This window comes from Plectropomus leopardus, chromosome 19 (genome assembly GCF_008729295.1).
Source record: "Plectropomus leopardus isolate mb chromosome 19, YSFRI_Pleo_2.0, whole genome shotgun sequence".
Lineage (NCBI taxonomy): Eukaryota > Metazoa > Chordata > Actinopteri > Perciformes > Serranidae > Plectropomus > Plectropomus leopardus.
This window is the reverse complement of record NC_056481.1, coordinates 16227413-16244548: the sequence shown is the minus strand read 5'-3', so window position 1 is coordinate 16244548 and position 17136 is coordinate 16227413. Positions and strand designations below refer to the sequence as shown.

Here is a 17136-nt window from a genome sequence, read left to right as displayed (position 1 = left end):
GTCTTTGATGTTGTGGAGTTTCATGGAGGCAAATAACACACTTTGATATTTCATAAGCCATCTCTGCTAAAAAAAAAATGCAGGCACAAACATCTGCACACACACTCTGTCAAAGATGAGGTTTGAATTACCACCCGGCTGAAAGATTTGCAGTTATTTTGGCCGCAGATATTTGTCTTACACGCAGTTTGCTGAAAGTTCCAATTTTCCAAGGGACTGGTGAGTGAATGTCTGTCCTGTTTGATTTTCTGAGGGAGATAAATCAGTGTTTGGATGAACATAAAAGGTAATGTATTCATAAAAGCTGTGATGAGTGCAGCTGTCTCCAGCATCTGACATCCAATCTGAGACAAGCCGCCCGGGGAGGTTGGACCATCCTCCACTGTGCGTGTGTGGATGTGTGCATTGATGTTTACGGGCACAACAAAGAATTTATTGTCTGATAGAGTACAATTTAAATTTCTGTGAAGGAAAGCACTGCAGGATTATTTCTAAAAGTACAAAAGAATATTTTATATCCCCTTCATAACTAATATTAACTAATAGGCATATCAATACTCAATGAAGCTCAATATTTGAACGAGCAGGCCATTTTCACCAGGGCTGATTATGATTAAAGATAGTAGGTTGATCAAGATATTAGCACACTGATAAATGTAAACCTATAAATATCAAATTTTACTGTAATATATGTGATTTATTCGAAGGTCCAGTATGAAGGATTTAGGGGGATATATTGGCAGAAATGGAATACAATATAATGTAATATATCTTTAGTGTTTAATCACTTGAAAATAAGAATCGTTGTGTTTTTGTTACCTTAGAATGAGCCGTTAAATCTACAAAGGGAGAGGGTCCTCGTTCATGCAGACTGCCATGTTGAACTGCCATGTTTCAACAGTAGCCCAGAGTAGACAAACCAAGCACTGGCTCTAGAGAAGGCCATTTGCGTTGTAGTGCTGGCCGCTAATGAGAAGAGTGCTTTGGAAAAACACTAACCTTTTATCTTGAAACTGCCTTTTTCATGTTTATTATAAAATTTAAAAAAAGGTGATAACAGAATAGCAGGTGCTATTTAGCAACTCGTCTCCGACATGCCAGACAGCATTCGAGAAAAACTAATTTGTAACGTGAAGCTGCTTTTTTCAGGGTTTTTACCTGTTAAACCTGGTCTGTTTGTTTCAGAGAGAAGACCTCTGCAGATAATACATCTCCTGGTAAAAACCTCCTGAACGTTGCGTAAGTCCACTGCAAAGCGACAACATGTGAGGAGTTGGGATGAGAACATGTTGGAGCGTAAGAGAAAAAAGGTGAACACACATTAGCAGGTGTTGGGCCCATCTCAAACATGCTAAACAGCATCAGAGAAACATATATTTGTAGCATGAAACTGTTTTTTTCATTGTTTTTACACAGTTCAAATCATCCGTTTCATTTGTTTTGGAGAGGATGACGGATAATTCGTTCCACAGTAAACCTGAACACCTCTGGATCAGAAATAAGGTGAGCACACATTAATAAGTAATCATTTAAAAAAGGTTAGCAGTCATTAGCAGGTCCCACTCTACCGGCCCATCTGTGATTTGCCAAACAACGTAGGAGAAACACTAATTAGTAACTTGAAACTGTTTTAATTAAGTGTTTTTACAGGTTCTAATCACCTGATCCATTTGTTTAAGAGAGGAATTCTGCTCCTGGTAAAAACTTCTTCTAACACTTTAGGAATTATAACTAGGAGATGTCTCAGCTGTTTGCAATCTGCAATCCTCACTGCTAGGTACCACTAAATTCCTGTCTTATACTTTTCCTTTATTATATTTATTGTATTGGTGTGCAGGAAAATTCAGGTCTTGCATAATATTAACTTATGGTGGTACTGTAAAATACTGTGTAATGATAATGATAATAATAACAGATTTATAGTTCAAACCAGTTGAATACAAATTAATTATTTAATGATCATTGATGATAATATAATGATCATCAATTGTTTTAAGACAACGATAATGGAAAAATGTAGTCTTTTCTACTAAATTTGAGCAGCAATTTAAATACAACTTCCCTTTCAAAGCTGCTGAATGCCAATTGGGCTTAAACTAATATTGCATTTAAAATATGTGGCAAGTCATTTGCACAACAAACCAAGATTGACATGTAATTTAAAATAGCTTCACACATTGGCACAGGCTTATGCAGGATCATCCGATCATCACAGCCCCCAGAATGTCATCTAGGTTCAGTCTGTCCCTCCTTTTAGACTGCTCCATATGTTGAAAAAGCACAGCACTCTTAGTTGAATGCAACAGAGACATGGCTACAGATATCGTTTAATTAGTTTCTGATGGTCAGCGTAATTCACACATGAAAGAACTGTTTTAGAGATTGAAGACAGGAGGCAGAGCATTTCTACCTGGCTTCCCTCATTGTTGCTCCAGCACTGCAAGGCCTCCTGCTTAGAGAGCGCTGCCACATGATGTAAACCCCCATCAAAATCCTAATGCACCGCGTGTCGACTCAGGTGTGGTGTGCAGTCCAGGGGTTGCTGATACATCAGATGTGTTTTGGTTCGCTGTGGATGTGAGGTTCATCTGGAGGCAGCCTTGGGATGAGGCTTGTTATTCTCCTCAGTGAGACATGAGGCACGCACTCTAATTAGAACACATCTCCTGGTGAGAGAGACGCTGAGGTCTGACTACTCCTCCAATCTAATCAGCTTTCTACCTCACTTTAGCTGCTCCGCAGAAAACAGACTCCCGCTCGTCTGACAAACGGATGCAACAACAAGGAGATGGCACTGAACAACTGTTTCTAATTTGGAGGACTTTGCAGAATTTTCACAGATCTAAATCTTGAAAGGGCACGCACCCAACAAAATCTCACATCTTTGTCACCGTCCTCTCACTCTCTGCTGGAGACGAGTTAAAAAGGAGCCGGGGCGGGTGGCTGTTGATTTGTAACATAGATGCATGGATCTGAATGCAAATTAAAAAAAAAAATGGCTGCTTTTAGAATGGCCAATGACATCGTTTTGTCAGAAACATTACATGGTAGCATGGCCTACATTCATTTGACTTTAAACTCCACTTTGATTTCTTCACTTCCCTTTCTTCTGTATAAGCTTAATGGAGCACAGCACATGCACACACTTATTAAGTGTCAATCCCTACAGACTGCAGTTCCAACACTGGTCTGCAAATAGTTGTAGAACATGTATCATTACGTACTTGAGACTGTGCCACAGTTGTCAGCACTTCATTTTAATTTGGCTCCTAAGCCACTGGTGATTTCGACCACTGGGACATCCTGTCGGCTGCAGAAGTTAAACTATTCTGAAGCATTAGGACTGAACGAGGTACAATGCTGAATCTCTGCCTCTGCAGTGTCAGCTGCTGTCTCACTCGGAGACCAGGGAACCTCATTCTATCTCATGTGAGCATCCCGGGCAAAGGACGAGGGAATGCTGTGCTGCACACTGTTTTAATTCGGTGCGGCTTAAATAGAGCGTGCATGTAAAATGCATTTTCCTGTAGGCGTGCATTCAAAAATTGTTATTGTGTTGTTAACAGTTATATGTAAAAACGACTCTTATATTGACGTTTTAGGGAAAGATTCCTTTGAAAATAATGCTTTGCTGCTTCTAGCTCACTTCTAGGCTCATTAAAAATCCAAAAGAGTAGATGTTTGAAGCTGCATTAACCGACTGGGGTTCTTCATGAACTACATTATGTGCATAAGGAACATCACTGTGACATTTAAACACTTAAAGTCTGCTCTCAGCCACCAGCTTGACTTTTTTTTATGGCTTTAGAGCAGGGGTTTTCAAAGGTTTTCAATGCCAAGGACCTCTTAGCTTAAAGAGAGATGGATCAGGAACCCCCTACTACAAATATTGTATAAAACCGATAAAACTGCTTGCTATAAAACTGCACTTGTCATAATTCCCCTTAATATATTTAAGTCTTCTCCTCGTCGTCACATTCTCATCCCAACTCGTCAGATATTGCCGCTCGATCAGTACCGTTCCTGTCTATATATGACACTGCGTATCCTCCTGTGTCTGTAGTTTTTGGCTTTTGCCTTTATTTGACAGGACAGAATGCAAGTGTGAGAGAGGGAAAGAGAAGGGATGACATGCAGCAAAGGGACACAAGCTGGTAGTGAATCTGCAGCTGCTGCAACAAAAACATTGTCTTTGTTCATGGGGCGCTGCTCTATCCGCTGAGCGACTGGGCACCCCTTCTGCTTCCATTGTTGACATTCTGGGACAGGGTGTCTGCTACATGCCTTGTCTTTTGAAAATACACTTACGTGATCACAGGAAATGTACAGTTTCTGGTCATCGGATGCATTTCAAAATAAACATACAATGTCAATAAAACACTTCATAAAAGCACATACTCAAATTTAGGCAACAAAAGAACGTGTTTAGGTTCAGAAAAAAATATCATGATTTGGCTCAATGTTCATGTGGGAAGCCAACAGTGGCCTCACTGGTGAAAGTCTGGTGTTTGTTGGACCTGTCCACTGCCCCTGTTGCCCTACCTACAGTGTCTTTCTAGCACCATGTATTATGTCATTACCAGCAGAATAATTGATTGGTGACAGTTAAGGCTCAGTTATAATCCCTTTCATGTATGAAAATAGATATGTCAGTTTCAAATGTTGTAAACGTCACTGCCCTTGTAAAATTTGAATTATCAGGAGGTAGTTTGGTAGCCCACTTGCAGTAACTCTAAGGACGCCATAGGAGTTACAGAGCCCCTGTTGAACACCCAGGCTTTAGAGAAAAGTAGATCTTTTTTGTTTTGATTTTCACTCCTCCAATTGCTGCTTTAAGCATAAATCAATATCAGATCACAATGTTCAAAAATTATTACCAGCTCTAAGCATCTGTGTGAAACTCTCTGAGGAGAGCAGAAGTTGTAAAAAAAAGAACAATATGCGTCTGCTCTTGTCCTTGAAGTCTTATTCTCAGCAATATAATGCTCATCAGCAGAACACTATAGCACTGATCCCTTCGGCTCCTTCAGATATTTTGAGCATTAAATAACGATCAGGTTGTTCCATAGGGACAAAATGATGTAGACTGTACAGGACTGTATAGGAAAAAATCATTTGATATAAATGAATCCAAATATAACACATTAAACATAACCTATAGGGAAATGACTCATTTAGTCATTATGTTTCATAACAGCAAGAAAAAAATATTAATCAACAATATTCACACATCAGTTTTAACAGATACTCATTAAGCTTAACAAGCACCTCATTAGCTGGAGTGCAAATAGGTCACGTCGTAGTGCTCCAAAATGCAAAGGGTTTCATGATTTGCATGGGCTGGATCCTGAGGGAATTCATATTTGAAAAGAAAGCTGAGTGTGTGTATGTGTGTGTGTGTGAGAGAGAGAGAGTTTTGACCTGCATGCAATCTCTGGAGAGCCGTTCACTTGCAGAGTCTAATCAGACTCTGGCTGCTGCTTGTTCTAGGGGATTGCTCCTCTCCAGCCCTCAGGCCTAATTAGGACCCATGTGTACCATATAGTGAGTTGCAGCTCTCAGTGACGACTGGGTAGACGCTCACCTGTGTGCGCTCAAAAAGCCACAGAAATGAGCTGCTGGTGAGCATGATGACAAGAAGGGGCAACAGAGGTGGTGCAGTCACACTGCTGATACGCCCCCCACCTGGAGGTCGTGTGAGTTTAATGAATGTTAGGACAGGAGTAGAGACGGAGAGTGGAGGAGAAGCTGTGAGGAGAGAGCGAGAGAAAAAAAGGTAGACGTCTGGGCTGAGAGAGGGTCACAGAGAGTGGAGCATCTTTCATGATTCTTCTCTTAACAATGTGAGCATTTGCAGCAGATGCAAAGAATATGGAGAGAGAGAGACTGAACATACAGCGGAGTAAAAACAAGAGCAGGTTTTAGGCTTCCTGAGCTCCACTTTCTGTATTTCTGTGTCAAACACCAAGAAATCTTCAAAGCATACTCAGTTACATGTGAATTTCAATAGGGCTTCAGATGCAGTAGTATTCAAACAGATAAAAGTACTAGACTTCAGAGGTATGTAGATAACAGAGAGGACCAACATGTCCTACATTTCACTGGGAGAGAAATCATTATTAATGAGTATTATTAGTTAAGGAAACATATTCTCAGAGTTCAGTGTTTCAATGTCTCTTACTTGAGATATTGAAAGATTCACATTAAAATGCTGCGTAAGTCTCCGCTGCTCTGTATTTCTCTACTTCAGTGAACCCTCAGGGTCTATATGCACTGTCAATGTGGCTGCTTGCTCTTGTGTAGGATCTACATTTTATGATATTGATATGATTGCTTAGTTTTGCATGTGATGAGTGCAAATAGGGAGTTGTCAGAGTGCCTTAAATGAGAATAAATCTGTAAAAGAATAATAAAGTAAATGTGTGAATATAAACAAAAGAATAAATAAGTGAATAAAAAAATTGTAAATGAAAAGAAGAAAAAATAATAAAAGAATGTGGAAGTATAAGGAGAAATGAAATAATAAATAAATGTGAAAATATAAAGACAAATTAAAATTATAGAAGGAGAACTATAAGCATTTTCATTTGTTTTCACAAGTATTCATCGATTTATTTTAACCAGATATTTTTGGTTAGATATTTATTTTTTGCATGTAAATTACTTTTTCAAAAAAATCAAGTTATTTATTTTTCATATGATTATTTTTATCTATTTTATCTTTTCCCCTTAGCATATTCCCTATTGCTTATGTTATTCCTTAAAGGGCCAAAATGTCAGTTGACTTACTTTGGGTGGGCCTTCCTGCACAGACTGAGTAGTCAATACTTGTACACATAAATACTGCTTTGGCTTGGAGCTATTTGGCATGGACAACATGAAGTAGAATTGATGGTGACTTGTGCATGCGCAATATGAATGTGGTAGTGCTTTAAATCAGACTGGGAAACATCATGGTGTAAGCAGAACAAGAGTTAAGGAGAGGTGTCCATCAAGTTCTTTAAACACTTGCTCAGTATGTGGAGGAAAAGCTCCCGCCAAAGCAAGATGTATGTGTGCAGAAACTGAATATCCAGAATGGGCAGGAAGGCCCACCCAAAATAAGCAGCTTTGCCTGTTGAGAAATAGCAACAGTAAAAGTGAAATCAAAATCAATTGGGTCAGGAATAAGGAAAAAATAAAGGCATAATATATATAAATTATATTACATGAAGATAAATAAATACAAAATGTAATTAATATAATAAATAAATACATAAATATTTGAATTTATACTTACATAAAAAAACTAATATAGAAATACACAAAAATGCTTATAATTCTTTTATATTTTATTATTCATCAAAATATTTCTACATTTCGTTTTTATTTATTTATTTATCTCTGTATTTCTGCATTATTAATTTATTAAGAATGTCCTCATTCATCACTTCTTTGAGTTATTTATCTTTATATTTCTGCATTTGTATGTACTTGTCTATTATTTTATATATTTTTAATATTTCCAGATTTATTTCTTATTCTTTTATAGATTTATGTTTTTTTTTATGGCACTCCTATGGCTCGTTTGCCTTGTTTCCCATTAAAATATTACCATAACTTGTAACCATTACGTAGGATCTCGGTGATTTAAAAAAAAATACTGCACTGACTTCTGGGTTGTTTCCCCTTGTACATACAGTATATTGGTATCACCACACACCAAATAATTTTTCATTTAGCCTAAAGTGTAAAATCAAAGTGTAATCTAAAGTATTACCTTTACTATCATGTTTTGTGATATGGAATTTTTGTTTCTAATCATTTACAGTACACTTCCCCTTCCTTTGTTTTTGCAGTATTTTACCAGTTTGGCTCAAGCTCAAACAGTCTGGCTTCAGTATTCATACCATGTACCCAAATCCAAACTTTTCACTGCAATCATGTGACATGCAGTCCCAGAATCTATTTGATAACCTGCCACGACTAGGTGTTCCCTGCTTTGTCTTTGAAAAGTGATTGAAATTCCTTACACCTACACCCACTCATCCACCAACCACCACTGAGGCACACAACAAACCGTACAGAATGCAATAAACCACAAAGGGTATGTTTCAGTAGCAACACGTCTGACGGATGTGAGAACTGTAAGTGGTCTAATCTTCTGAAAACCACAATTTCACGAACTCGATGTGAAAAGGGATGTTTAGTACAATGATGTTCCTATGTCAGGTATCAGATGAGACAAAATTAATGATTTCAAATGTATTTGTGCTCCTCTTTCATTTAATGAAGTTCAGGGACAAGCATTGTGGCTAAGGCAGTGATTAAATACTTTTGTAATAAAAATATAAACATAGACTTTGCAAAAAAGCACAGAGAACAAAGTGAAGTGCTGCATGTTGCAGCATATACTAATTTACCCGATTCATGCTGGAAAGAATAAGACAGAAAACCTTCGGCCCTGTATAGAAACTGATGAGACCAACAGTAAAAGATATTAGGTGGTTCATACTCGCATTATGGCTTTACATTTCAGATTCACCACCACAGTGCTGCAGCTTAATTCTGCTCTCCCTGAAGACTTCACTGACATTTTCCAAGGTCTTGCTTTCAAGCCCTGCCTTGATTAGTGAAGCAGGTTTTAAGAGGAACTAATCCCATTCCCTGGAATATTTTCTTTTTAAACCAGTCAGCAAATGAGGAATCTAGTCAGCAATAATACAAAGTAACAGGAACAGAAATCATGTGATCCTGAAGCTGAGATGACGGCTATATCTGGCAACAAACAGGACGTTGACGCCGGCTGGTAAGTGATCATTACAAGTGCATAAGCAGTGTCATGTTAGATTTTGCTCTATTCATTAGTGTCACTTCAAAAAATAGTACTGCTTTTGCTGTTTCACTCGAAAATTGTCTGGAGCCTGCTGATAGTTAGCTATCCCCCTTAGCCATGTCATATTAAAGGGATAGTTCCGATATTTCGAGGTGAGGTTTTAGAGGTACTTCAGTGTTTTGCATACAGTAGATGTCAGTGTGGTCACCTCCAACACGGAAGCTAAGCAATGTACTGCTGTGGATGGAGTCAGCAACAGAACATATTATAGCCACCTACAAAAGAGTCCCAAAAAATCAATATCGGTGTAAATGTATGCTATATTAGATATTGGATTAGATGGGTACATATCGAATTAACCAAAAAGTAGGACTGTCAAACTTTTTTTTTCTTTTAAATTCCATTATTTTCATTTTTAAAACAGTTTTGAAGTTCGTATTGACAAGGTAAAGCAAGTCATACCAGATTGTCTTGATTAGGAATCAAATGAGAGCAAGTAACTGCATGGGATTAACATCAAGTGGGCGTGTCTGTAAAGGGGAGACTCATGGGTACCGACAGAAACCATTTTCATTCAGATATCTTGGGTGCAGAGGTCAAGCACTTTTCCATCACCAAAATTTAGCCTAAATTTGGAGCATTGTTTAGCCCTCTTCCTGAGAAACACGACACGGTTGGTATCATGTCTTCAGGTCGTCTAGTTTCAGTTAGCTAAAATATGTTTTGTTGCCGACCCCTCAACAGCAGTACATTGCTTTGCCTCTGTGTTGGACTCCAGCCAGCTTCTCCAAACTGAAGACATGCCACCTGACATGTAGTGTAATATACTGTCTATGGGTAGGTACCCCAAACAACCCTACTTCAAAAAACCTGAATTATCTTTTTAATGCAGGCAAACCATTTCTGAGTTTGCAGGACACAAATCTCTCCTTTTTTATCATTTAAAAATATTTCTCAAACCTCTACTCCCACTTGAAATCATGACCCACCATTTCATAAAACTTGACATTGTAAGGTCTATAGAAGTCTCGCAGTTGTTCAATAGCATCTCTGTCTATCTGTACATGTGTCCTGCCCTTGGACTTGCCCAGGCAGCGAGGCGAGCCGCTGCTTTCCGGCTTCTTAAGGCAAGGGAAGCCCTTGGTGCGGTTGAAATAGAAGTGTTTGTCTGTGACAATGCGCTTTAACCCAAGGAAGTCTTGCACCCGAGCCAACTCCCCTGCTGGGTCCGTGATAAGACGCTCTCCACTCACAAAGTGGATCTGAGCCAGGGGGAAGTAGCGGAGCCAGTTTTCAAGGTGCAGGGCATACAGGCCGATCCGAATTGCGTTCCAGGACGTGTCCACAATACCCAGGCTCTGGTTTCTGAAGGCGAGATCTTGGAAGCTCGGCAGGTCGGGAGTTTTGGATAAAGTCTGAGTGTAATCTGATATCGCTCGAGTGACTGGGTCGCGCACCACCACAATGAGTTTGGTCTCTCGTGACATGGCCGAGATCCGGGGCGGTGTCTCTTTTGTCACAAAGTAGCTTGGTGTCTTCTCCATCGTGATTTGGCTTTCAAGAGTCCTCGGCATTAAACCTCTGAGTGAAAGAAAACACAAAATAAGAGGAAGGTTTCTCATTTACATTCACATTACTTTAGGTATATTTTTATGACATTTTCTTGGTGTTTTGAATTCCTCACATTACCACAAAGGCTAACAAATTCACACACAGAGGACGCAACGTCCTTGCATTCACTCAGTCCAAAGTAAAAAGTGTGTATTAGATGTCTATTTAGGGCAGGATTACACAAGTGAGTTTTCAAAGGTACAAAAACCACCCTAACTGAGAAGCTCCAGTTTGGACATGAACCCAGTTTCTTGATGTAAATGATAACAGGACACGGAGTCATAGTAGTCTGTTGTCACAGGAGACTTGTCTCGCCGACAGCTCTCCTGTGCATCAGCCCAACGTGGTTCAAGAGTAATAAATCACCATGAATGCAAACAGAACACATATAGCTGAGTGACTCTGTTAGGTTACTTCTGGGTCTTCAAACTAGGCCACTGTTGTCTTTGAAAGAAATGAATGAACAGGTATGTCTTTACAGAGTAAAAATTTGACTGGAAACCATCAAAGACCAAGGACAGAATTGAAAAACAGCCTGTAAATAGGACAGCAAATAACAATTATATTCATGACTGAAAATGATACTACTAATTTTTGTTTTGGGCTTAATCAGGAAACTGTTGAAGACCCAGGGAAATTAGAAGTATAACTTCACAGTTTTAATCCTGCGTCCCTGTGTTAGTCGATCATTTATCTCTTGTGTTATATGCTAAATATATGTCCAAAATCAGAATCAGAGTATTTTATATATCAAAATCTTTTGGATATTTTTGGATATTAGTGGGCAAAAACCTTGTTTTCAAGGTCCTTCTCCAAATCAAACAAGGGAGTAGTATGTGTGGAGCCAACAGTCAACTGTGGCTCTGTATTGTTCTTACCTTTGATTCTGCTCACATTTCATTTCTGCAATCAAATGCAAAGGATTTTATTTAATTCCCTCTTATAACTTTAACTTAACATTTTGTATCAGGGAATAGAATCTTAAGGCACCTTAACCTCCATGTGAAAATGTCCATTGAAATTTTCTATGTCCCAAGTTCTTGTGATGAGCTGTCTGCTTTTTTTCGATTGACAGTCCAAAACCTTGAAATATTCAATTGACTATATCATAAGGAGGAGGACAGAGCTCATTTTTTACATTTGAAAGCATTGAACATGAGGATGTTTGAATTGTATACCTAGTATGACATAATGGTCTACTGTGTTGGATTTAGAGGAAATATATTGACAGAAATGGAATATAATATTCATCGGGCATGGGCAGTATCACAGTATCACACAGTATTATAAACAATCCCGATGGTGGGATTTTTAAATACTGTCAAAAATTCCGATTTATATCTTTCTATCAACTTCATACTGGAGAGGCTATTGAGGATGTTTAGCTGAGGTCGTGTGGTGCAACAGGCAACTGAGCTGACCGCAAATAGTGAAGAGAACAAGACTGGAGCAAAGAGAGAGCAGAAGGACCGCAGGGGAAAGTTTATTTTCACATCTAACCCTATGAATTTAGGGATTATTTCAACCAAACCAGAGTGTCTGATTGTTAGAACAGTAGAATAATTAAGTCTGCGACTATCAAGACTGACCAAGATGGTTAAATGAGTTTTATTTTGCTTCTGTTAAGTTTGAATAAGTGTGTTTGCAGAGACTTAACAAGGCATTTCAGCAAACCTCTTAGTTCGGTAAAAGAGAGAAACATGAATTCAGAAGGTATATGGTTGTCTTATCTTTTGTTCTCGTGATTTTTTTGTGTATTGAGGAGACTGAAAATGAAAATGGCAGGACAGCCTGCAGAATGTAGTGAACTCACTGGTCGGCGGTGTCGGGACAGGGGGATGGGGGGTGTGAGTGGTTGGTGGTTAAAACATTGTAAACCTTTAATAGTTTCAAAGGGTTAACCCAATAATTGATTAATAATTGCATATTCATTTTCTGTCCATTGACTAATTGATAAATTGTCTAATTGTTGCAGGTCTACCTTTGAATAATTATATGTTTTTAAATTTTAGAGCATCTTTCAAATGATTTTAATGCGTTTTTAACGATCATACACAGCAGCTTTAACTGTGAATTTGGATGATGGATTAGATGGGTACATAACTGACAAACACACGCAAGTATGCAGTATGCCATGTCTTAACTACAGCTGGTAATTTAGCTGGTAAACTAGATAAATGACACATACAAGTGTTTGAAATAGCTGGAGAATGAATTTTGGAGCACCAAAATGGACTCAGACCACTGAAGAGCATGCAACTAAATTTCCTGTCTTTACATTGCCCAAAACAACCTGTGAAATAACTCATCTGTTCATTTGTTTGTTTGTATCTGCTGTAGATTTAGCACTGCCGATTTGCATATCAAGGATGAGACTATGACTATATAAAACAATAGTTTGGTCTTTATTGATGAGTGTTTATTTAAATAAAAGTTTCCTGAGAAGCAACTGTTTGTTTGGAAAGCAACCCTCAAAAGTCAACGAGTTGGCATTTGACCTTTTTTCTCGCCAGCTTCGACAGCTGACAAACTACGGTAATAGGAGAGTTCACATCTGGTCCACATCTCTTAGACACGTCTCTGAGATAAAAAGGGCTTCAGCCCTGAAGAGTGCCAATTAGTGGAGATACTTTCAGTTTATAATTATTTTATAATACTGCTGATACATATCCCTCCTGCAGGCTGCATGACAGCCAATCATTAACATGACGTGCATTTGGGAGATGATGTGTGAGTGTTTGTGCGTGATTGGTTTGCTGCATTTGTGCACGATATTTCATAACTAAACCAGAACATTTCTGGTCTAAACCTGTAATGAGGCTGTTTGAATAATTATATGAATGTTTCATGCATAAATACAAACTCTCTGAGTTAGTTTCACTTAGTTAAAGTTGCTTCATTTTAGAAATGAATCCTTTACTTCAACATTCATTTTGAGACTAGTTTAATTGCCATATACACAAACAAGACAATAGCTCAGAGGCCTGCCAGCGACAGCAGGCCCGCACGCTGCAGTTTACAATGTTTGCCTCTAGAGGTTAGATTTTATGAGAAATCTGATGAATTGCTCTACAGTGCATCAAAACAAGAAGGCCACTTTTGTGCTGATGTAAACAGAGCTCAGGCCTCGAAAAGTTTCCTGCAATATGAACGTGAAATGAGCCGAGGGACTCCAGGAAAAACATCCAGTGTGTTTACTCACCTCAAAACATAATGTACACACAGAGAGGCACTGATGGGAGGGAGGGGGAAAAATCGCATGTTTGACAGTAAGCAGCTGATTTAATGTGGTTATCATATTCAGAAGCACTTGTGCTACAATAACTGGCAGGAGGCATTTGCCTCAGCTTTAGACTTTCTTTTAATTCTTTTTTTTTTTTTTTTTTAAATTTGTATTGTATTTTTTATTTTTTTTTTATTTAGATGCAATTCCATCACTACAAAACTGAAATAAGTATGTTGACTCGAAACACACCAAGTAATAGATAAAGGAACAGCTTTTCAACAAAAGAGAAAAAAGCCACACGATAGCTATATTTGAAAGCCTACATCCAATAATATAATATAATACAATCCGGTAATAAAACACAATAAGCAACAAAGGACGAGTTGTAAAACATCAATGAAATCTCCAATAAAACGTACAATAAGCAACAGAGCATAGGACAGCATTTGTTAAAATCTATATCAAATAATATACAGCTGTTGCAGCTGAAGTGAGTAGTTTGAAATTATTGGTTTTAAGCACAGTTTTGAATTTAAATTACACTGTGGGAATTTGGAATTAAAAAAGACATCTGCACTGGCCAAATATCAACATCTTCCATTAGATTAGAGAGCAATTTTTTTTACTGTGTAACACATTTGACATGATTTTATTTATCATCATCACTCAGTTAGGCTGGAGAGACCAAGCTTTGGCAGATACATGCATTTACGGATACAAGCACAGCTGACCACCAGCCTTAAGTGTCCAGAGACTCCCAGGAGTCTTTGAGGTTCCCAGCCAAATGAAAAGGCTACTTTTGCTAATTAAGGCTGCTAATTACTCATCCCTCCTACTGAAATGCAAAACAGTCACTAGTGTAATTCAGTTTTAATTGTCTACTACTGATTACAGATTAGTGTTGCAGCAGTATACCCAAGTGGCAACCTCTGAGGCTGAAGAACAAAGCCAATGCGGAAGCACCAAAAACTGCAGTTCTTTGAATGGCCACTTGAGGCTGGCTACAGAAGTGAGTCAGTCCCCACTGACGGCCATGTTACAATGCCCAACTTTACAGCAGAAATTAACATGTCTACAGCCTGGTACAAATAACGGAATTGGTTTCTATAGCTAATTTCAACATTCATGACAACGGTACAAGGGATGGATGTTTTTTTTATAACTCACCTGTCTACATTTTATTAAAGCTTAAAGTTATGTATAATTTAGGGCGAGGCAGCTTTTATTGACGTGCTATCTGTGAGGTGTTAGCACAGTCTCCTCTTGTTAAAATCATGAATGTACTTTGAGACCCGGACACAGCATTTAGGGCTCTATTCATTCCTACGAAAGTTGCTCAGTGGAAATTACTCAGTTGTTCCGCAATATGGGGCTCATAGAGCAAGTGAACTAGAGACTTACAATGGCTGAGCACAGATAAGGGTGGTTGAGTGGCTAACTTCTGCCAGCCGAATGGCTATTTTGCAGTTTAGCGCTCTGCTAACTTGAATGGGGGTACAATTATTCATTACATGTCCAATTCATTATGCAACACTTTTAGACTTTCAAAATGTCATTGGACAATTATCAGAGTGAAATGAATAATTTAATGGGGGTTTTGATGCAAAAAAAAAGTATCCACTGATTTACAGCTGTCTCTTTCAAAATGTAAGTCTTTAAAAAGGAAAAAGTCTTTTTGGGACCCATGGCATCACCTGATGGACATGAACAGTATAATTCCACCTTTGGCCACTATTTGCTTCAAAGCCTGGTGCTGTTCCTAAGGGCTTGGTCAAAAAATGGTAACTTCTGGCTCCAAAAATTCAAGATGGTGATTGCCAAAATACATCACTCAACCAATGGGTGACATCATGGTGGCCAGGTCCATTATTTTATACAGTAGTATGTGGGTATAGCTTAGTAAAAAATATTGATGGTTATATAACAATGTGCATTTTTTTAAACTATGGTATTGGAAAAAATGTAACTGGATGGAGAATCTCACTTTTATTTTATTTAGCCTATTGCCAAAAAGGAAACTCTTGTTTTCCCCCTTTCTTTTGGCCATCGTTTTTTTTTATTCCTTTAAGAGTCATTTTTAACTAATAGTAATAATAAATGTGTAATACAGTGTAACCAATATTTTCTAAGAAGATTATAATACTGGGAAAATCTCATGTTGCAACCCTGTTACAGACATACAATACATGCACCTGTACAGGTGAGACATGCTCTTACCTGTACCACTCCAGGCCTCTATCATAATTCCTGTCAAAGAAGTGTGTCTCGGTGCCCGCCGCTCGCACGTCCGGGTGAATCCTTATGAACTCAAGAACAGCTCTGGTGCCTCCTTTTTTCACACCTACTATAATTGCGTTCGGCAACTTTTTATTCCCAAACTTTAAGTTGCCCATGGGAGGACTGGGCGTGTCGACGCGGAGAGTAGAAGCAGGTCTTTGGTCGCTTTTCAGCCGAGATGCTTCGACACTGCTCGGTCTCGCATCCAGCGGCAAAACGCAGGACGGTGATTTCTGAATGCGCCTTTTGGCTCCATCGGCCAGGACGCGCTGACAACTGGGCGTCGGATCACCTGCCTTTTGCATGATGGTTTCGGCTGGGAATAGTGCACAGTAGCACAAATAAGAAAGAAAAAGAGATAATAAGCAAATGGATGTTCTTGTGAGCCGGTGTGAGAAGGGAAGAAGTCGACTGAAGAGGAGCACGCATGCCATCTCTCCATGGATATGAACAGTGCATGGTTTTCTAATTCTAATTCCGTCCTTTTTCTGATTGTTTAAGTCGCTGAAGTGGCTGAAGTGTCGACTGTCTCCAAAGAAGAGAAAAAATCAGACAACTTCTGCGTCCTGTCAGTTGATAATCAACACTTCCATCACTTCATCGCGGAGCACATTAACACAATCCACCTGCGTCCCGTCTCTTCAGTTCGTTAATTGAAAAGGCATCCTTCGCTGCGCACGGAGTTTGGAAATGACACCCTCCTGTAAAACTCCTGGACGTCTCCATGGCCACCACGCACGAGTGAAAAGCAGTGGGAGTGCGCGCTCTGACAGCTCCAAACCGGCTGAGCGACAGAAAAATATTTCAACACGGTGACGTCACAGCATCTTTGCATTTCAAAAAAAAAAAAAAAAAAAAGTATTTTGCTCTCTTTTCTCATTCTTCATCTGACTTCACTTCCCATAACGCCGACCCCCCTTTTTTGCCACAACATCCAGAATATAGCTGCTGAATAAGTAAACATGGAAGCGTATATCTTTTTGCCAGTTGAATGCATCCCCATATGTGAATGTTTTTTTTCCCTGCAAGATGACATTCAGTATATAATTTGAATAAGTTTAAATGTGGCTGATGTAGGTGGCGAGGATGAAGCAACACCTATGATCAAAACAGAGTGGTGACATTTTATGGAATGATTGATTCACATTCACACCAACAGCACATGAGAAGTCTGAACCTCAGGATAAAACGCATCCATAAACATTCA

The 17136-nt window shown here is 38.9% G+C and overlaps 1 protein-coding gene across 1 annotated transcript; it reads right to left on the bottom strand.

Moving 5' to 3' along the window:
* Nucleotides 1-9777: 9777 nt before the first annotated feature.
* On the bottom strand, nt 9778-16499 carry LOC121959344 (heparan sulfate glucosamine 3-O-sulfotransferase 2-like). The gene is made up of 2 exons (XM_042508613.1): nt 15870-16499; nt 9778-10396 (listed from the first exon to the last, which is right to left on the bottom strand). Exons 1-2 carry the CDS (start codon nt 16361-16363, stop codon nt 9778-9780), a joined length of 1113 nt encoding a protein of 370 aa, XP_042364547.1. The 5' UTR covers nt 16364-16499.
* Between the last annotated feature and the right edge of the window lie 637 nt (nt 16500-17136).

Excerpts from the sequence above, each read along its gene's own strand:
- LOC121959344 (XM_042508613.1), bottom strand. The coding sequence starts at position 16,363 with ATGGCATGCGTGCTCCTCTTCAGTCGACTTCTTCCCTTCTCACACCGG. Across the intron at positions 10,397-15,869 it reads AGAGGCCTGGAGTGGTACAG|AGGTTTAATGCCGAGGACTC; the intron begins GTAAGAGCATGT and ends TCTTTCACTCAG.